We start from the raw sequence: 21689 nt of genomic DNA on the forward strand, positions 1-21689 counted from the left end.
GAAATTGCAGGCTCTGATCTGACACGGATCTGGTACCCCACAGGTTGAAGACTAAATGAAGTTAACTACTTCAGATATAATGTTAGCATAAGTGGGGGCACAATGGGCCCTCATGGCCACACCTCTTGTTTAAAATTTTCACCCTCAAAAAATATAAAATTGTTTTTTAAAATCACATCCATTAAAATTAAACACACACAACAGTCATTGTAAGTAAATCAGTACAATCAATTAAAACTTCTTCCAACCACTGCAGTCCTGTGTCATGAGGAATGGAGGAAAACAAATCTATCACATTTACTGAAATAAAAACTAAGTTATCTGAATAATAACCCACCTTTAAGACCAATTGTTTCGGCTGAGGGTTCAGTAACTGCCCCTTTAGCAAAATTTGTGGATTCAAAACTCAAAAAGCTAGCTACAAGGGGTGAAAATGTGTTAAAAGATTCATGGGACCTGTTAAAGAAATTAGATTCTGTTTTTTATTCAGATAACTTAGTTTTTATTTCAGTAAATGTGATAGATTTCTTTTCCTCCATTCCTCATGACACAGGACTGCAATGGTTGGAAAATGTTTTCATTGATTGTACTGATATTACTTACACTGACTGTTGTGCGTGTTTAATTTTAATGGATGTGATTTAAAAAAAACAATTTTATATTTTGTGAGGGCAAATATTTTAAACAAGAGGTGTGGCCATGGGGGCCCACTGTCCCCCTCACTTATGCTAACATTATTTTATCTTATTGGAAAATAAATTTGTTTTCAACTATGGTTTCAACAACTGCTGGAGCTTTTATGGTCGTCTTCTGGATGATATTTGTTTGTTTTGGAAGGAGCCTGTGTACAAGATTTAGAATTTTTTAGATATTTATCAAACACCACTGAATTTTTAAGGTAACAGCAAAACATGTATTTGATTACCATGGATATAAACTCATTGTTCACTGTTATCCCACATGAATGGGGTATAGAGAACATGAAAAAAATATTGAACAAGGGCAAGTACTACTCTAATGTAAAAAACCTCATTTGTAGCTTGGCTGAGATTGTACTAGAAAATAATGTTTTTATTTTTGGTGGTAACTACTATTTACAGAAGGCTGGAGTAGCAATGGGTACTGCTTGTGCCAATAGCTACGCCAACCTTTTGTTGGCTAACTGGGAAATAGATTCAGTTTTCACCTATAATAATTTCTGTTCTAGTATTATGTGGTATAAAAGATTTGTGGATGATGTGTTTATTTTAGGAGGAGGTAATGAAGAACAACTACTATCCTTTTTTGACTATTTATCCACTACTACATCCTTTTTGAGGTTTTCGCATGCCTACTCTACTGAACAGATTAATTTACTTGATGTTAAGATAAAAAGATCAGAGTTAGGCACGTTTAGGACAGGGTTGTATAGGAAAGGGAGAAGGAAAAATACGCTACTACATAGGAGTAGTATGCACCTATGGCACGTCCCTAGGAATGTCCTTAGGGGACAATTCCTTAGGATGATGAGACTGCATAATGATGATGAGGAGATGATGGATATCTTTCATCAACTTAAAAGAGATTTTGTTGAGAGAGGTTATAAGGTTAGGGAGATAGATGAGTGTATGCAGTCAGTATTGAGAGAGAGAGAGACAAGAATGGTAAGCCCTTCTTTTCTGAGACTTCTAATGAGGTGCAACCAGTAGAGACACTTGTAGATATACGTAGAATCAGGTTTCCTTTAACTTACTCGAATGACGTTGGCATTTTCTGTGATATAATTAAGAGAAACTGGAACATTCTTTATGCAAATGAAGAGCTTAGTGAAATAGTCTCCAGTAAGCCTAGTTTTTTCTTTTAAGAACAGTGCATCTATTAAGAAACAGCTATGATACACCATCAGCCCCTACCTTGCATAGGTATGTGACGTTCCCTTGTAGGAAGTGTGCGTGCAAATACATTTATACAGGTAGCCAGTTTGTGCATCCTGTGCAGAAATGCACAGTAGATGTTTCTTTTTATGCTGACTGTACTACAAAGAATTTAGTTTACAATGCTTTTTGCATATACTGTAATGTCTACTGCATTGGAAAGACAAAGCACTGTTTGAGAGATCGTGTGCTTGAACACCTAAGAGATAACAGAAATAAAAAAGAAACTAGTGCGCTATTTAAACATGTAGAGTCTAATAATGCACCGCACTATTTTAAATTTTTTGTGTTAGAAATTATATATGAAAGTCTGAGGGGAGGTAACATTAAAAACAGGACAGAAGTCTGTGAGCAGAAATGGATTCTTTTCTTTAAAGCAGACTGCTTCCCTGGTATTAATGATATGGTTTCATTGAAACCATTTTTAAGAGAAAGGTCATTGAAGCATTGACTTTTTTACTAATATTTTTAATAGTTTTGTATTGTTCATATCATTTTTTGTGTTTCAGCCCTTTAAAAGTTCATGTTCTTTGTAATAATTGTTATGTGATTTTCATTGGCTGATTTGAATATAAAAATGCAAGATGCTTTAATTGGGTTGTCTGATGAAGTGGTATTTTACTGTGAAAGCGCTCACCTTAATACATTTTTTTATGTTTTATCTGAGTTGGTTTTATTTGATATTTTGAGTTACCATTCTGCCTGCAGGAGCACCGCCAATGCTATAACCAAGTACCTATATTTATTTATTGGCATTTGTTTACCAGGAAAGTCTAACTGAATAGCTCCCTTTTCCAGTGGGGGGGCCTGGGAGAAGAACTCCATTATACAGACATCATGGACATCATCTGCAAACAGATACACATAGTGGAGGGGCAGGTTCATAACGTAGCACCCCCAAAACCTCTGGAATAAACTTTCTTTACATGTTAAGCACACTGAAAGACTATCTTCCATTTAACATAACCAAGAAGGCTAGATGGTTATCCACAAATTTACACCGGTGATTGACTGGTATGGCCTTCTTGCAGTAGGTCAGCCCCATGGCCTCCTTCTAGCGGGGTGTGCTGGTACATTGTCCTGTGGGAAGTGCCAAGGGCTGTCCTTACAAAGTGTCTAAAGCACCCAACTGGCTTCCGTTAACACACAGGAAGACTGGCTGTACTTCAAGATACTCCTGTACTGCAAAGCTCATCACCCTGTCCAGAGAGTACACATACTACCCTGTGAAGGAAGCTCATTTTTGTTGCATGCATCCACAACTTTACCCTTTTAATTACTGCCACAGATGAGGATATTTACAAAGAATGATGTGTAAACTGAGGGATTCAACCTATGGCTCAATTTCTGCTTCATCCCCGCAGTAAAGCACAGTGCACCTGCAGTACTGCCACAACTACAACCATCAGTGGTCAGTCTCCTGTTCGCCTCTAACACTGTTCATGAACAAGATACCAAGATACACTCCAATTAAGGTGCTTGCTTGGCTCCTCACTTATAAAGATCAAGCCAGTCTTTCTTACGAGAGAAGCACCACGTGATTTGGAAGTGCTGACTTTTAGCTCCACAGCTTCACACTCAGCAGCAAATCTCCACTGCTTAATGGAGATCACAGTCACTTGAGGCTAAGAGGACAGCACTATTTAAAAGCAACAACAATGTAACTCTCATCTCTAACCTGGGTACTGTCCTGACCTTGGCTGCACCTTCAAATATTGTCAATGAAATCACATATTTGAGGGGAGAGAAGACAATCCATTGGTGGAGTCTTGCATCCACCTTGAATGTATTCAACTTAACATCAAGAATGTGGACAACACTCTATTCCTCAACTACAGGGACTGAGCAGCACAACACCTGGGACCTTGTACAGCTGTAGCATTTCCCATAAGAAATTCTGAGGGCAAACAGTCGTATGCCTTTTCCAAGTCCACACGACACACACAGACAGTACTGGCAAACTCCCAATAATGATCCAGTTATATAATTCAAGGAACTAATTTGGAAAAGGGATGCTGAGACCCACACTTGCAGCCAGGCCTAAAGGCTGGAGTTCACTGGATAGTGCCTCATGAGCAGGTGACCTATACAGTCTGGTTGAGCTCAGCCTTAAAACGTTTAGGTGTTGGGATGGCTTACTACCCACAAGGTGAAGAGCAGGAGCAAGGTGCAATGCCCATCAAGTGGCAGGCATGAGGGGTAATAGATTAAGGCCAAGTAATAATACTGCTACACAGAATTTTGACCAATAAAGAACAGCTGGAGCTTATATTAGCAGAATGATCTCTGTCTTCTCATGTATACACAGTACTCCACATGTCTAAATGGTATCCCAGAGCTGTGATTTACACCAGCAACATATATAACATAAGCAGAAAAATACAGTTGTGTATACTTACCATAAATGTAGATGTTAGAGTGTATTCACTGTTGCAGTCATTACATTTGGGTAATCTGCTGGCAGGTTGCCCTCAGTCGGCCTGAATTCCAAAGTCTTGGGTCCTGCGTCGGTTGCTGTCTCCTCTTCCATGATGTCAGGTCATCAGGGGTATAAAACATGCAGCCAACGCCATTTTCTTTAGTTTTTCTTGCCCTCAATGTCAGGTGCCCCCAAAAAGGTAGCAAAAATATATATATATATATATATATATATATATATATATATATATATAGATACATGCATCAATATAAACTTTACCTTCATCTACAAGCAAATACACCACATAAGTTGCAGAAGATAGAGAAGGAAAGATAAACTCCAGAATGACAGGGGGATGGCGGGAGGGTAACCTGGACTGCAACAGTGAATATACTCGAACATCTACATTTATGGTAAGTGTACACAACTGTACTATGTTCTTCGTGTTTCACTGTTGCAGTCATTACATTTGGGTATAATCCCAAAGCTATGGTTGGGGGGCTGGAGCTAAACAGCATTAGGAGCGGCTATAAGGCCCTGCAGAACTGCAGTGGCAAAGCCTGCTCTGGATTTAGAGTAAAGAGGCAAATGATAATGCTTGGTAAAGGTGTGAGCAGAACTCCAAATAGCAGCCTCTAGAATGTCTTTGGTTGGTACTCCCCTTAGAAAGGCTGCTGAAGTAGCTGCAGCTCTGGTGGAATGAGACCTAATGCCCTTGGGCACAGGTTTACCATGGTTTAAGTAGCAGAAACGGATGCAGTGGCTTAACCACTTTGAAATTGTCTGCTTTGAAATAGCCTTGCCCTCTCATCCTGCAGCACATGTTACTAGTAATTGTTCAGTTTTTTCTTACAGCTTTAGTCCTGCTTAAGCAGAATTTTAGTTGTCTGTGTACGTCCAAGGAATACAGAATTCTCTCCCCCTTGTTCTGCAGATTTGAATAAAAGGTTGGCAGATAAATTGTTTGGTTAAGAGCTACACTGGAAACAACCTTAGGCATAAAAGTAGAATTTGTCCTCAGAGATATCCTGTCTGGGTAAAATATGATAAAAGGCTCTATAGCTATGAGGGCCTGTAGCTCTGAAACTCTTCTTGCTGAAGTAATTGCTAGAAGCAGAGCTGTTTTCCATGATAAGAACTTTATATCAGCGGTAGCAGCTGGTTCAAATGGAGGCAGGGTGAGCTTTTCCAACACATAAGTGAGGTCCCATGGAGGCAATGGTGATCTTCTAGGAGGCATTAAATGTTTGGCTCATCTAAGATACTGCTTTAGTAAAGGATGAGAAAAGATTGGTGGCTCTGTATTTTAATGAGCCGAAATGGCAGAGGCATGGATTTTAATTGAAGAGAAAGATAGGCCTTTGTCAAGCATCTCAGTTAAATATTGCAATATCCGAGGAATATTTGGTTCAGTTGTATCAGTTCCTTGTGCTTAATCCCAAGCACAGAATCTCTTCCATTTGTCAGCATAAGATTTTCTAGTACTAGGCCTTCTGGCTTCCAAAATGACACCCATCACAGCTTTACTGAGAGGTGTTGTTTGTATGACTACATGATCAGCCATGCTGCCAGGTTCAGAGTTTGTAGCTGACTGTGCAGGATCTGATTGTTTTGCTGGGACAGTAGTTGTGGTCTTTGAGGCAAGGTCCAAGCTGGGTATTGAGACAAGTTCCTTAGGACTGGGTACTAGTATTGGCGGGGCCAGTCCGGGGCAATTAGTATCATCTTTGGTTTCTCTTGTCTGACTTTTAGGAGAACCTTGGGGAGAAGAGGCAGAGGAGGAAAGGCGTAAACTGATAGGTTTTTCCAACTGAAGGATATGGCGTCCACTTTCCATGCTTGTCTGTGATAAGTCCTTGTTCATAGGTTCATAGGTAAGTACTAGGCTATCTGCCCATGGGCATTTATAAGCCTAGCCACAGAGTGATGGCTTTCGCCTCCCCATTAGATTAGTAGGGCCTCTGTCAACAGGGCTCCTGAAGTGATCCCAGGGTAGAACTTACGATTACCCATCCACTCATCAAGATTTCTCTTGAAGAGGGTCAGAGAGGAGCTCTGTCGAATAGGGATTGGGATTCTATTCCAGAGTGAGGGGAGTCGCTGGGACAGGAATCTATCCCTCCAACATGTCTTGTTTATTGCTGTATATAGGTTCAAGTCGCTAGAACGAGTGGTTCTGAGGGATCTCGTTTTTTTGAGGTGAAGCGTGTCCATTAGTTTAGGGTTTGACATGGCCCTATAGGTCAGGCATAGGTCACCTCTGAGCAGACGGTAAGCGACTGAGAAGAGCTGGAGCTTTTTTAGTCGTGCTTCATAGGGTAATTGTTTAAGGCCCTTAATCCTCTTAGTGAGGTACTTCTGTGGTCTTTCTAGTTGTTGCAGGTGTCTAGTGAAGTACATCACAAATGGGGCATTGTACTCTATTGTGGGCCTAATGAGTGAGGAGTAAAGGGGCACAATCAGCTCCTTGGATCTGGATGAAAAACCCTTTGTGATCAGGTGTGCCACATAGAAGGATTTCCTGACCGTTTTGGCTATGTGGTTATCAAAGGAGAGCATGCTATCTACTTGGGTACCCAGGTCCCTAATTACTTCTTCTGTACTTAGTGGATTCCCATCTATGTGGTAGTTTGTAGGTACTTTGTTTTTCCCAAATGGGATTACTATGCATTTTTTGGCATTTAGCTTGAGGCCGTGACTTTGACACCAGGTGTTTGTCTCTGTGAGACCCTTTTGCAGGATGTCTGTGTCAGCTGGAGAGACAATTATTGCACCCAATTTACAGTCATCTGCAAACTTGGTTAGCCACAGTCCCTCCGCCTTTGCCTGTACTTCGGAGAAATATATACCGAACAGGAGGGATCCCAGGACTGAGCCCTGTAGGACTCCGCTTGTGACTGGTTTAGAGTCAGACATGGCGCCTGCCACTCTTACCGTGTGAGTTCTGTCTGAGAGCCAATTGGCAACCCATCTCGTGACATGGGGGTTGATATTTAAGCTGGTGAGTTTGTCTATGATTCCTGAGTGTGGGATGGTGTCGAACGCCTTAGCGAGGTCCAGATATGCTGTATGGACCACCTTCCCTTCATCTATGGCCTTGGTGACTGTTTCGAAGAAGTCGACCAAGTTCAGGAGGCAAGATCTGCCTTTAACAAAGCCGAACTGGGTGGGGTCCAGTGTCTGGAGGTTCCCAATGTCCCTGTTAATGAGCTCCATGATAATGCGTTCCATGGCTTTGCAGACCAAGCTAGTCAGGCTTATACGGCGATAATTCCCAGGGTCAGTTGTGGCACCACCTTTGTGGAGTGGTACGACTGTTGCTGTACGCCATTCTTTGGGTACATAGCCTGTACAGAGGCCGAGTTTGAATAGTGATTTGAGATGCGGGGTTAGTTCATTTTGAAGCTCGTGTAAGACACAACCTGGGATAGCATCTGGTCCCACTGATGCTGTGTTTTTGGCCTTTGCAAGGGCTGTCTTTACTTGTGTGTCTGAGATATCTGGAACGCCACATTCTTCTGGGATGGGTGCTAGCCCCTTTGGTGGAGGGGGTTGAAGTGTGCACTGAACTTGTCAGCCAGGATGTTGGCAATGTCAGTTGGTTCAGTGTATTTATGGCCATTATGCACTAGCTTGGAGCATATCTGAGAGTTTGCCCCTAGACTCTTGACATAGTTAAAGAAGGCCTTGTGGTTATCCTTAGCGTCATTGGCTATTTTTCTTTCGAAGTTGGCCTTGGATGATTTAATAAGGGAGCACAGTTTTTTACTGATGTTAATCAGAGATGCCTTCTTATTTTAGGTTCATAGGTAGATACTAGGCTATCTGCCCTAGGGCATTTATAAGCCTAGCCAGAGTGTATTTGGCTTCCGCCTCCCTATTAGATTAGCTTACTGTGCCTCTGTCTAGCAGGGACACAGGAGAGATCCCAGGGGTGAATTTGCGATTTCTCATCCACGCGTCCAAATTTAGCTTGAAGAGAGTCAGCGAGGGGCTATGTCTAACATGAATTGGGATTCTATTCCAAAGTGAGGGGAGCCTCTGGGAAATGAATCTGTCCCTCCAGCATGTCCTATTTATTTTTGTGCTGAGGTTTAGTTCCCTGGAGCGTGTAGCTCTAAGGGACTTGGATTTTTTGAGGTGGAGCATGTCCATTAATTCTGGGTTTGACATGGCTTTGTACGTCAGGCATAGATCGCCTCTGAGTAGGCGGTAAGCAACTGAGTAGAGCTGGAATTTCTTTAGTCGAGCTGCATAGGACATCTGTTTGTAGCCCAAGATCCTCTTGGTGAGGTACTTTTGGGGTCTCTCCAGTTGCTGCAGGTGTCGGGTAAGGTACATCCCAAAAGGCGCATTGTATTCAATTATGGGCCTGATGAGTGACAGATAGAGGGGCACAATGACCTCTCTTGATCTAGATGCGAACCCTTTCATGATAAGGTGGGCTATATAGAAGGTCTTTCTAACCACTTTGGCAACGTGATTATCAAAGGAGAGATTACCATCTACGTTGGTCCCCAAATCTCTAATTACTTCTTCCAGATTTAATGGATTACCACCTATGTGGTAATTTGTGGGCACCTTGTTTTTCCCAAAGGGGATGACTATGCACTTTTTAGCATTTAGCTTGAGGCCATGGCTCTGGCACCAAGCATCTGTCTCTGTGAGACCCTTTTGGAGGATGCTTGTGTCAGCTGGAGATTCGATTATGGCCCCCAGTTTGCAGTCATCTGCGAACTTTGTCAGCCATAATCCCCCCGTGTTAGCCTGAACCTCAGAGAAGTATATACCGAACAACAGAGGTCCCAGAACTGAGCCCTGTGGGACGCCACTTGTAACTGGTTTGGATTCGGACATGGCACCTGCGATTCTGACCATGTGGGTTCTATCTCTGAGCCAGTTTGCAACCCATCTTGTGACATAGGGGTTGATATTTAAGCTGGTAAGCTTATTTATGATGACCGAGTGGGGTATTGTGTCGAAGGCTTTTGCGAGGTCCAGGTAGGCTGTGTGGACTACCTTGCCCTCATCTATGGCTTTGGTAACTGTTTCAAAGAAATAAACTAGGTTTAAGAGACAAGATCTGCCCTTAACAAAGCCGAATTGGGTAGGGTCCAGTGTCTGGAGGCTCCCAATGTCTTTGCTTATGAGTTCCATGATAATACGCTCCATAGCTTTACAGACCAGACTAGTCAGGCTTATGGGGCGATAGTTTCCGGGGTCCGTTGTGGCACCACCTTTGTGGAGTGGGACCACTGTAGCTGTACGCCATTCTTTGGGTACATATCCTGTAGTAAGGCTAAGTTTGAACAATGACTTAATGTGAGGGTTCAGTTCTTCTTGGAGCTCGTGTAAGACACAACTGGGACACCGTCCAGTCCCATAGATGCTATGTTTTTTGCTTTGGAGAGGGCAGCTTTCACCTGTGCATCTGTGATGTCAGGGAGGTTACATTCAGTTGGGATAGGCGTTTGCTCCTTTGGGGGGGAAGGGGGGGAGAAGTTTGCGCTGAATCTATCTGCCAGGATGTTGGCTATGTCTGTAGCTTCGGTATATTTTGTACCGTTATGCAACAATTCAGAGCATATCTGGGAGTTTCCGCCCATGTTTCTGACATAACTAAAGAAGGCCTTGTGATTATCTTTAGTGTCTAGGACAATTTTTCTTTCGAAACTGGCCTTTGATGATTTTATGAGGGATCGAAGTTTCTTGCTAATACTGATCAGAGATGCCTTCCCTTTTTGGGATTTTGCTCTGTCATGTAGTAGCTTCCTCCTTCTGTTGTATAGCTTATTTATGGCTGCGGTCCACCAGACTGGTCTCCTGTTTTTGGAGGAGTGAGTCTTGGTTTTATTTGGGATAGCACGATCCATGCATTCCTGCAGGTGCTCATAGAATGCATTTGTAAAGGATTCTGCGGATTGAGCTGTATTATCCTCTGGCCCAGGGGCTTTGAAGGATTCCACCTCAGTCTTGAGAAGTGCAAAGTTGGCTTTTGAGAAATTCTTTACAGTGATTTCCTTGGCTGGGGGTGGGGACGGGATATGGATGTCCAGAGAAATTTGTTTATGGTCTGATCTTACCAATGAGGGGTTTACCACTGGTGTGGAACATAGAGTCCCCATGTTGGTGATGACCAGGTCCAATATGTTGTTCCCTCTTGTGGGAGTGGTGACCAGTTGTTCCATTGCGTTAGAGTCTATAAATTCAAGGAACCGTTGGGCGAGGGTGTTTGGGCTTGAGTAATTTTCCCAGTCAATGTTTGGGTAGTTGAAGTCACCCAATAACATAGTGTTTGGAGAGACCTTCATATTCTCCAGTGTTCTCAGGAATGCCAAGTGGGATTCCTGTACTAGGGAGGGTGTTCTGCAGCAGGCTACAAACTGAAAGGCAGTTTTGCCCGCTGTTAGTTGCACATGGATGGTTTCCGATGCTTCGTGCAATGCCACTAACCTGGAGGTGTAGGTATCTTTGATGAATATAGATACTCCCCCTCCTTTTGTGCTTCGGTCCGAGTTTTGAGGCCGAAACGCATGGTATGAGTTATAACCTGGTAGTGCTGGGGTGCTCTCAGGAGCCTTGAACCAGGTTTCTGTTACTGCACAGACATCGATTTTCTCCATACTGAGGAGAGTCTCGAGTGCGTGCATCTTGAGGTTTAGACTTCTGGCATTGAGTAGCATTACCTTTAGTTTTTTTATCTTTGGGTTGTCTATGGAGGTGGGTTTGTCCTTTGAGCCTTGCCTAAAAAAGGCACTATGGGGTGGCAAGAGCCTTGGCCAGTATACGAAAGCCTAAGGGTGACAGGTGCAAGCCGTCCCTAGCGAAGCAACGTGGCTTGTCGAGCATGTCATCCCAGGCTGACAGACACTGGACCCCCTTTGAATGACACCAATACTTTAGCCAATTGTTGAAACTGATCATTTTGTCTTTATACTGTGGCATCATTCTTGGTGAGGGCAAGATGCTACTCAAGGTCAGGGACATACCAGCCTGGGCTACATTGTCAGTGAGCTCCTCTATGTCTCTTTTCATGTAGTCCAGGGAGGTACATCTCAGGTCATTCACGCCAGCATGGACAATGACGGAGTCATACTTGTTCTTGCTTTGAAGTGACCTGAGTGCTTGCATTATGTGGCGGATCCTGGCACCCGACAGGCAGCTTACAGTGACCTTCTCCTTGTTCAGTCTGGTAAGTGGGACATCAGTGTGCCGGACAATAGAGTCCCGTATAACAAGTGTATTTGGTGTGTTGTTTGACCTTATGGGCTGTGACTGTGAGGCACACTGATTTTGTGAGATATGTGATTTGTGGGTATTGTTGAGGGGTGGCTGTTGCTTGGATATCTGCTTAGGAGGTCTTTGCTGTTTAGGCATATTTTTATTATTTTGGGATTTTGTTCTATCTTGCAGGAGGTTCCTCCTTCTGTTGTAAAGTTTATTTATGGCCGGGGTCCACCAGACTGGCTTCCTCTTTTTTGAGGAGTTGGTCTTGGTTTTACTTGGGATGGCTCGGTCCATGCATTCTTGAAGGTGTTCATAGAATGCACTTGTAAAGGATTCTGCCAATGGGTCATCATTTTCCATTTGATTGGGAGCTTTGAAACTTCCCACCTCGGTCTTGAGGAGTGTGAAGTTGGCTTTAGAGAAGTTTTTTACCTTGATTTCCTTGACTGGGGGGGGGGGTCGGGATGTGGATGTCCAGTGTGATTAGTTTGTGATCTGATCTTACCAATGATGAGTTTACCTCAGGTGTGGAACATAGGTTCCCCATGTTGGTGATGACCAGGTCCAGTATGTTGTCACCTCTTGTGGGAGTGGTGACCAGCTGTTCAAGGGCGTTTGAGTTTATAAACTCAAGGAAGCATTGGGCTAGGGCGTTTGAGCTTGAGTAGTTTTCCCAGTCAATGTTTGGATAGTTGAAGTCACCCAGTACCATGGTGTTGGGTAGAATCTTCATACTTTCTAATGTTCACAGGAATGCTGCGTGAGGGTCCTGAGACAAGGTGGGAGATCTGTAGCAAGCTATAAATTGAACAGTCAATTTACCCACTGTCAATTGCACTTGGATGGTCTCAGATTCCACATGCTGTGCTACTAACCTGGAGTTGTGGGTGTTCTTGATGAATATGGACACACCCCCTCCTTTTGTGTTCCGGTCCTGGTTTTGGGACCTAAAGGTATGGTAGGAGTTATAGCCTGGTAGTGCTGGGGTGCTCTCTGGAGTCTTGAACCAGGTTTCTGTCACTGCACATACGTCAATTTCTTCCATACTAAGGAGAGCCTTGAGTGCGTGCATTTTGAGGTTTAGACTTCTGGCGTTGAGCAGCATTAGCCTCAGTTTTTGTTTATTATTATTGTTTATGGAGAAGGGTTTGTCTTTTGAGCCTTGCCTAAAAAAGGTAGTATTGGGGCGGCAATAGTCTTGGCCAGTATTCGAAAGCCCAGGGGCGACAGGTGCAAGCCGTCTCTGGCGAAGCAACGTGGCTTGTCAAGCATGTCGTTCCAGGCTGACAAGTACTGGATCCCCTTTGAATGACACCAGTAGTTTAACCAATTGTTGAAACTGATCATTTTTTTCTTTGTATGCTGGCATCATTTTGGGTGAGGGCACAATGCTACTCAGAGTCAGTGTCATACCAGCCTGGGCTACATGGTCAGAGAGCTCCTCCATGTCTCTCTTCATGTAGTACAGGGAGGTACATCTCAGGTCATTTACGCCAATATGTACAATGACAGAGTCATATTTGTACTTGTTGTGGAGTGACCTGAGTACATGTGTTATGTGGCGGATTCTGGCACCCGACAGGCAGCTTATGGTAACCTTCTCCTTGTTCAGTCTAGTGAGTGGGACGTCTGTGTGCCTGATGATAGAATCACCGATTACTAGTGTGTTAGGTGTGTTATTTAGCCTTAGGGGCTGTTTTTGCTTGGCACACTGACGTTGTGACGTATGTGTTACCTGGTTTCTGTTGTGGGGTGGGGGTTGCTTGGGTGTATGCTTAGGAGGTCTCTGTTGTTTAAGCAGGTTCTTATTTAGAGCCTCCAGGTATGTTTTTGCGTGTTTCTGAGAGTTGTTTTCTGGTGCAGCTATGGCTGGTCTATGTGAGTCTGGTAATGTGGTGTTAGTGTTGCCCTTCTCCTTGTGACTGGTTGATACAGTCATGAGTTGAGAGAGCTTAGCCTCCAGTTTGGCTGTGTAGCTGCATCTCTCACATATGTTTGTGTTGGTTGGGAGGAGGAGGGGGATTGTCTGTGTACATAAGGCAATTGTAACATTGCCTCAGGATGCCCAGATTCACCAGCTGGACCGGAGAGCACACCTGAAGCTGTCCCTTGAACATGCCTGAATAGATGGTTGGGACTGTATTGCTGATTGAATGAGTAAAGAGCCTTATACTTCCTGAGTATAGGGCTGAAGTGCAAGCTGCAAGCTAGTGCTAGTTTTAGTGAGTTTTAGTAAGTGCCGGTCTTAAATTGCCTTACTTCTAGTGCTGGGTTGAAGTGTTTCAAGTTTCAAGGGAAAAACCGAAGTGCAGACTTCGTTGTGCCTGGAATAGTTTAACCGCAGCTAAACAGTGCTGTGCGGTGTGCAAACCCGCGCAAAACCGCACTAAGTGGTTTTTATACCAGGGAGATCAAAAAGGATAGAAATTAGCCCAAAATGGCCAATGAGCTACAAGTTGCTGGGCTGGGACCACTCCTACAGGGACAGATAGGCTGCTCAGAGTTCCCTCTATCACAGTGAACAAGGAAGCCACCTAATTATCCAAGTATGATATGGGCAACACAGGAACCTTTACCACAGTCCTGGATTCAGCAAAGCCTGAAAACTGGACTAGACTAGTTCAGAAAGGCGGGAAAACAAGGAATTTTTTTTTTTTTTTTCAGAAACAACAGAAATGCAGAGCTTAAATTACTTTAAATACACAGAGGAGGCTAGCACACTTGAGTGTGTAGCCTGCGACTGTGTTACAGGTAACTTAAATGCAAAAATGACAAACAGCAACTTTTTTTCAAGTGCAACAAAGAAATGAGTACAGTAAGCAATGCAGATATCACTAGGGATCCACAGAAGCGCTGAAAAGCCGTGTTTTAGGCGGAATTAGCGTTTCAGGGAAACAACAAGCAAAAACAATACTTAATCGATTAAGTCCAAAGTCTCTCTTTTGTCTCTCGGACGCTTGTAGGACTCTGCAGGGCACCACGAGGAGCTTGCTGAGCTGTATACAAGCACAAAACTGCACTAAGCGGTTTTTATACCAGGGAAATCAAAAAGGATAGAAATTAGCCCAAAATGGCCAATGAGCTACAAGTTGCTGGGCTGGCACCACTCCTATAGGGACAGATAGGCTGCTCAGAGTTCCCTCTCTCACAGTGAACAAGGAAGCCACCTAACTATCCAAGTACGATATGGGCAACACGGGAACCTTTACCACAGTCCTGGATTCAACAAAGCCTGAAAACTGGACTAGACTAGTTCAGAAAGGCAGGAAAACAAGGAATGTTTTTGTGTTTTTTTTCCAGAAACAACAGAAATGCAGAGCTTAAATTACTTTAAATACACAGAGGAGGCTAGCGCACTTGAGTGTGTAGCCTGCGACTGTGTTACCGGTAACTTAAATGCAAAAACGACAAACAGCAACTTTTTTCAAGTGCAACAAAGAAATAAGTACAGTAAGCAATGCAGATATCACTAGGGATCTTGTACAGAATCTTTTCAATTGATAATTTTGTGGAGAGGCAAATAGATCTATGTCTGGGCTCCCCCATTTCTCTGTTATAATGCTGAAGACTTGTGGATTTAGTTTTCACTCGTGAGGGTCCATAAGGTTTCTGCTTAAATTGTCTGCCAGAGTGTTTTGTTTTCCTGGCAAGAATTGAGCTTGAAGATGTATTTGGTAGGTCAAAGCTGTGTTCCACAGTGCCATGGCTAATCAGCAGAGGGGATAAGAGTGTGTGCCCCCTTGCTTGTTTATATACCACATGACTGTAGTGTTGTCCGTCTTTATCAGTAGTTGTCCTGGATGAAGTAAGTCCTTGAAGGCTGTTAGGGCATTTTGAACAGCTAGCATCTCTTTCTGGTTGATATGCAGATGCATTTCTTTTGGTGACCATATGCCCTGAATGCATCTTCCTGTCATGTGGGCCCCCCATGCATAATCTGATGCGTGTGTTGTCATGGTTTGGCTGGCAGGGGGTAGAGTGAATGGCCGTCCCATGTTTTGGTGACATGCCTTTGCCCACCATAGAGACTCCTGTTGCAGGCAGGGAATGACAGGAATCATTGTTTCCAGACTGTGAGAATGTTGACTCCATAAACTTTTTAGGTACCATTGAAGTTTCCTCATATGCAGTCTTGCATATGGAATCATTAGTATGCAGGATGCCATAAAGCCCACAGCCTGCATAATTTGTCTTGCAGAAGACTGGGTTTTTGTTGCCATCAGTTTGAAGTAAATAGTCAGTTGCCTTTGCTTGTCTGGCGTGAGGTAAGTCATCTGGGCAGTTGTATTCAAACTTGCACCCAGGAATGTTAGCTTTTGAGAGGGTACCACTTGTGATTTATTTTCATTTACTGTGTACCCTAGCCATGTTAGAAGCCTTTTCACAAACGCCATGTGTCGAAGAAGAATGTCCTTGTTCTCTGCTTGAATGAGACAGTCGTCCAAGTAAGGATATATTTGTATACTTCTTTGTCTGCAAAATGCAATTACTGGTGCCAGGCACTTTGTAAAGACCCTGGGCGCAGTAGATAAGCCAAAGGGCAGTGCAGAGAATTGGTAATGCATTAAGCCAGCCTTGAATCTGAGGTATCTTCTGCACGACTGTCTTATTGGGACCTGCAGGTATGCCTCTTTTAGGTCTAAAGTCAGCAGCCAAGCATTTTTGCCCAGCATGGGCAGAAGCTGCTGCAAAGTCAGCATTTTGAATTTCAGAATGTCCAGGTATGTGTTCAAAATCGATAAATCCAGTATTGGCCGCCAGGCCTTGTCCTTTCTGGGTACCAAGAACAGTCTTGAGTAAAAACCTTGTCCTTTTTCCTGTTCTGGTACTGCCTGAATGGCCCCCATATCCATGAGGGACATAACCTGTTTCTGTGCCTCTGCCCATTGATTTTTTGGCAGATCTGGCCAACCATTTGCCATTGGCAGAGTATGGAAATGGAATCTGTATCCCTGTGATACGATGTTTAGTACCCACTTGTCCTGGGTTATTAACTGCCAATTTTTAGCAAAAAGTGCTAATTTTCCCCCTATGGGTGCTGCCAAAAGATAAGTGCTTGGTGAAGGCAGAGGGAAGTCATTGGGATTGCTTTCTGTAGGTTTGCGCTTTATCTCCTCCAGATTTGGAGGTGGAAGCTCCCCACTGCTTTGACCTGTATGAATCTTGCGCCTGGTATCTGGAACCCTTAGGGCATCTGGATTTTCCCCTTTGAGCTCTTTCTGACACAGGAAAGGACCATTTTTTGGTAGGTCAGTGTCTACTGAATCTTGGTTGCTGCACTTGTAAGAAGTTTTCAACAATTTGCATAGACTTAGCTTTGTCTTCCATTTTCTTTAAAACCTCTTCTGCCTTAATACCAAACAGAGAATTATGCTGTAAAGGTTCATCTAGCAATTTAGCTTTAACATGATCAGGTAAATTTTGTTCCTTTAACCAGGCATGCCTCCTAATCACAGATCCAGTAACTGCGGCCCTGCAGGAGGCCTCTAAGGAATCAAAACCACATTGCAAAGTATGCTTTCCAATTTGTTCAGCTGCATGCAATAATTCCTGCAATTCTTTATTTTCTGCACATTCTGAAATCAACATAATTTTCTGTTTCAGCAATCCCATAACATGTTGGTACTTAAGCATATGAAATTGACAGTTTAAGGCCCTGATTGCCAAGGTTGCAGATGTATAAACCTTTCCCCATCTGTCCAGTGCCCTTGAATCTCTGTCAGAGGGGGTAGGATTTTTTGCTGTTGAGGCCTTAACTCCCTTTGGACCCTGTGAAATAGTTTCAGGATCAGCAGCAGGGTTTCTAAATAGAAATGTATGTGAGTCAGGGACCCTGTAATATCTGTCTGGCTTACTTGGAGATGGAGGTAAGGAGTCAGCCTCTTTTTTGATTCTGAGAAGTCTTGACTCTCCCAGTGAAAATGCTCCCTCAAAGTATGCAAGGTTTCTCCAAATGAATAATCCTCAGGAGGAGATGCAGATGGAATAGACTCCTCAGCATCAGAATCCTCATAGGGAGGTATAGATAATTCCTGATCAGAAGAGGTATCAGAAGAAATAGAAACCTGATCTGAAGATTCATAATCAGTGTCTTGCCTAGGCCTCTTATCGGGGGGGGTGGGTACCCCTGATCAAGGTAATAAGGTCTTCAGCCATTTTGGTCATCTGTTTTTAGGCATAGAGGCCTGTGCACATGGCTCATGCATCAGTTTTTTAGTTTTAGAAGTTGCTTTTGTCTTTGGTTTTGCAGCTGTCTTCGGTTTGATGTACAAATGTTGAAGTCTGAATACACCCTCAGAAGCCGGTGCCTGCTCAGCGACTCCGGACCCATCCAAGGGAGATATATCTGTCGGTCCAATACCTTGAGTATCTTGCGGCATGCCGGACTCCACATAGGTGTCGGTAGAGGCCTGCGACTCGAAGGTAGCGGGTATCAGGGGTTGCAAAAGCACCTCACTGAGTACCGGCGAACCGGCGACTGGCTTAGGAAATGCTTCGTCATCTGTTTTGGATCTCGACTGCCGTTCTCTGTCCTTTTCTTTGCGTTTTTTATGTACTCAGGTAGTTGGATTGCTATCAGACGACATTTCTGGGTAGTTAAATCTGTTTCCAAAATACTTTGATGCAAAAATATACCAACGCTTAGTAGTGTGTTGGTTAAATCTAGCACAAAACCGACAGCCAGGCATGTTGTGATCAGGGCCTAGGCAAAGAATACAGTATAAATGGAAATCCTTATGAGGTATTTGCTTCCCGCAAGTAATACAATTAGTAACTTTTTCTGACATTGGTAATAAGCAAGAAAAAAAGTTTCCCCAACGGGGTACTTAGCTTTAGTGAAGACTTCGGTTCTGAAACTCAAACTTGAATATTTCAGTAGTCGGCCGACCGGCACTTGCGAAATGCTTCTGCTTCGGGCACCGCGCGGCAAGAAAGACTAAAGAAAATGGTGTCAGCTGCATATTTTATACCCCTGACGACCTGACGTCATGGAACATGAGACAGCAACCAACGCAGGACCCAAGACTTTGGAATTCAGGCCGACTGAGAGCAACCTGCCAGCAGATTACCCAAATGTAATGACTGCAATAGTGAAACACGAAGAACATCAACTGATCAGGAATAAGATGCAACTGTGCAATGAAGTCGATTAGAGGCCAGGTGTAACTGTGCAGAAAAAAAATGTATAAAACATAGTCTCCAAGTAAGCAAGCAAGCAAGGGTGGGGTAAGGGTTCATTTTGGGTTTCTTGTAAACAGCAGTTTAAAGGGTCTAGTTAGTAGCATCAATAACTGTAGAAACTCTTTGGTCATGCACTTGCCTGTTGATACAGATAGTGTGCATACCCAACAGTCTCAACATCATTGCATACTCACTTACACTTGTTTACTGACTATTAATTTTGCAGCTGTTTCTAAACTAAGATTATTGCAAATTAGGTAACAAAAGTACTGAGTTTCTGTAACAAATTAGCATATCCAGTCACATCTCGTAGCTAGACGGGTACAAATAAAAATGAAAATGGTTGGCAGAATCAGGTGTAGAATCCGAGCAGCATACTTTATACCACATACATTTTGTCAAATACTATCTAGTAAAGGGAAAATACCTTCTCAACTAACAACACCTAAAATCTAAATAACTGTAGGGCAGCACCTTGATCACCTTGATCAATGCAGGCAAACAAATGCAACATGATTACATGAGGAATATGTTTTCTCTAAACTGTGATTTGTCTAATTTGAATGCAAAAATGAAGAAAATGTAAAAAAAACAATGGTTTTAAGAAACACAAAATAAATCACGTTTAAAATACAAAAAAGAGCAGCTGTATCAACAGATAGAAACACCTACCCATCTCTGCCCAAGATGAAAAGTGCTGGAATGTCAGCTGTTCTGCGTGTTCCATCCTGAATCATTTCAACATAGAGGTTGTCATTATCATAAGCATTATCAGCAATAATCACCGCCCTTCCTCCATTCTCCTGGATAACCTTAGTCTTTGACAGGAAGGAACATCCCCTTTGTAGAAAAATACAACTGATTATATTTCTTAAGATTAAAAGAAAAAAAAATACTTGAAGTACTTTTCACTCCATGTAATACAAGCTAGGGCAGCTCACATATTCACCTGGTAGGTATCCACTTAATTATCAGTTCAGCAGCTCATTACATTATAAAGTACAACTATAATTATGACAGTACTACATCCTTATATTCTTACTGGCCACCACTTGTGGACCAGGGATCATGAAAACAAAATAATGTACTTGAATTACTGTAAAAAATGATAAATATACATACTAGAGTTTGGAGGATGTAAGGGAGAAAACAAGGTGAGTACAGTACCTGTAAAGAAAATATAAACAAATGCACTCCTCAATGCTTTTAGTTTGAGGAACAAATTAGATAATGTAGAGACTTTCTGTACCTTGAGAAAAGGGAGATTTCAGTGGTCACTAAAACATTGTTCACGAAAATGCCATACATCCCACAAAATTCATGCTTAGAGGCCTTTTACTATTTCCAACCATATGGATCAGGGAGTGGCAGTCTAAGTTAGGGACACACTTAAAATTAGAGAGTAAGATACCCAAAAAAGGGGAAAATTCTAAGTATTGTGGTATCAGTCAATAACGATGAATGCAGAACTGCCAGGTGGTACTAAACCCCATCTATACTCACTAAAATCACAAAGTAGTCCTCATTTAAACTGCTAAATATGGCGATCAGGGGTAACACCAAGGCAAATTTTAATCATCCACATATCAAAATAGGAAAATTATAACTCAAGTAATCGGCTCAACCACTTTTGGACTTTGTTAGTAACTAGAGCAGTAGGTTAACCTCTCCCCCCAAAACAGACAGGAATATTTTTATAAAGTGCTCACGAACAAAGATTTCCTGTGTTTCCTTTCTCACTTTACCCCCTTCCAAGATCTCCTCTAACCACAACATTGTTCTACTTAATGATAGGACCACAACTTGACTTGAAACAAAACTGCTTTCTGTGACTTAAGAAATGGGAACTACTTAGAAATTAAAATTACTGCTGCATTCATGGACGGTGATCAATTCTGTTCCTTCTATGTAGTTGTCCATGAAACATTACATAACATCTCTAAAATACTGAAAGCAAAGTTGTGCAAGTAAACTTACCATAACTGTATATGTTCAAATAGATCACTGCTGCAGTAGCCTTAAGCAATATGAGATATCCTGCCAAGGATAAGACCCAGCTGGCCAGCTTTTCAGGGCTTTAGGGCTTCTTCCACACCTCCTAGCTACTGGTATGCATGACGGATACAGAAGAAACTGTGACCTGGGCAACAAATACTTCATAGTATATTTGCCTCAGTAGAAAGGGAGGCTAGAGCCCTGCCAGATAGGAACATGAATATAAATGACCCCAAACCCTGGCAAAAAAATAGCAAAAATTGGGGGATAGAGGGAGGAAGCAATTACTGCATCAGAAATCTATTTGAACATCTGTTATGGTAAGTTTATTTACACAAGTGTACTAGCTTCATAAATCCTGTAGATCTATAGATACCTCTAGCGACACCATAGTTCCTTCAAATAGTATTCCTCCTAATCCGCCCTTCTCACTTCAACCTGTACCTACATCCCTAGTTCTAAAATTACTAACCAAACTAAAGCCCTGCTCTCTGTCCGCTGATAACGTACCACCAGAGTACTTACAACTTGCAGCCAGAGCCATAGCTTACCCTGTCAGCATTCTTATCAATCATTCTTTCACTGAATCATATGTGCCCCAACTCTGTAAAAAATACATTATAACCCCACTACACAAAGGTGGTAATGCTCATGATCTCTCGAACTACAGGCCTATCTCCATTCTCTCCCCACTATCAAAAATCCTGGGAAAATGCATTCAAATCCAACTACTAAAGCACCTCATTAACAATAACCTCATAGCTCCCACTCAACATGGCTTTTGCCCTGGTCATAGTACTACCACAGCTTTACTCTTTCACTGATACTGTTAATAAAGCTCTTGATGCTGGCCTATCAACTTCAGTATTCCTACTGGACCTATCAAAAGCATTCAACACAGTATCACACCCTAAGCTATTACAACACTTAGAAAAACTTGGATGCACTCTTAA

General features: G+C 42.7%; 1 protein-coding gene across 1 annotated transcript in view; it reads right to left on the reverse strand.

Annotated features, from left to right (window-relative positions):
* Positions 1-21689, reverse strand: part of PRADC1 (protease associated domain containing 1) — a 400772-nt gene that overhangs the window by 104461 nt on the left and 274622 nt on the right. The window contains exon 4 of the mRNA XM_044064042.1: positions 19414-19581. Coding sequence (XP_043919977.1) covers positions 19414-19581 — 168 coding nt within the window. The remainder of the gene's footprint in view (positions 1-19413; positions 19582-21689) is intronic.

This window comes from Protopterus annectens, chromosome 2.part2 (assembly GCF_019279795.1).
Source record: "Protopterus annectens isolate FY-2018-M chromosome 2.part2, PAN1.0, whole genome shotgun sequence".
NCBI lineage: Eukaryota > Metazoa > Chordata > Ceratodontiformes > Protopteridae > Protopterus > Protopterus annectens.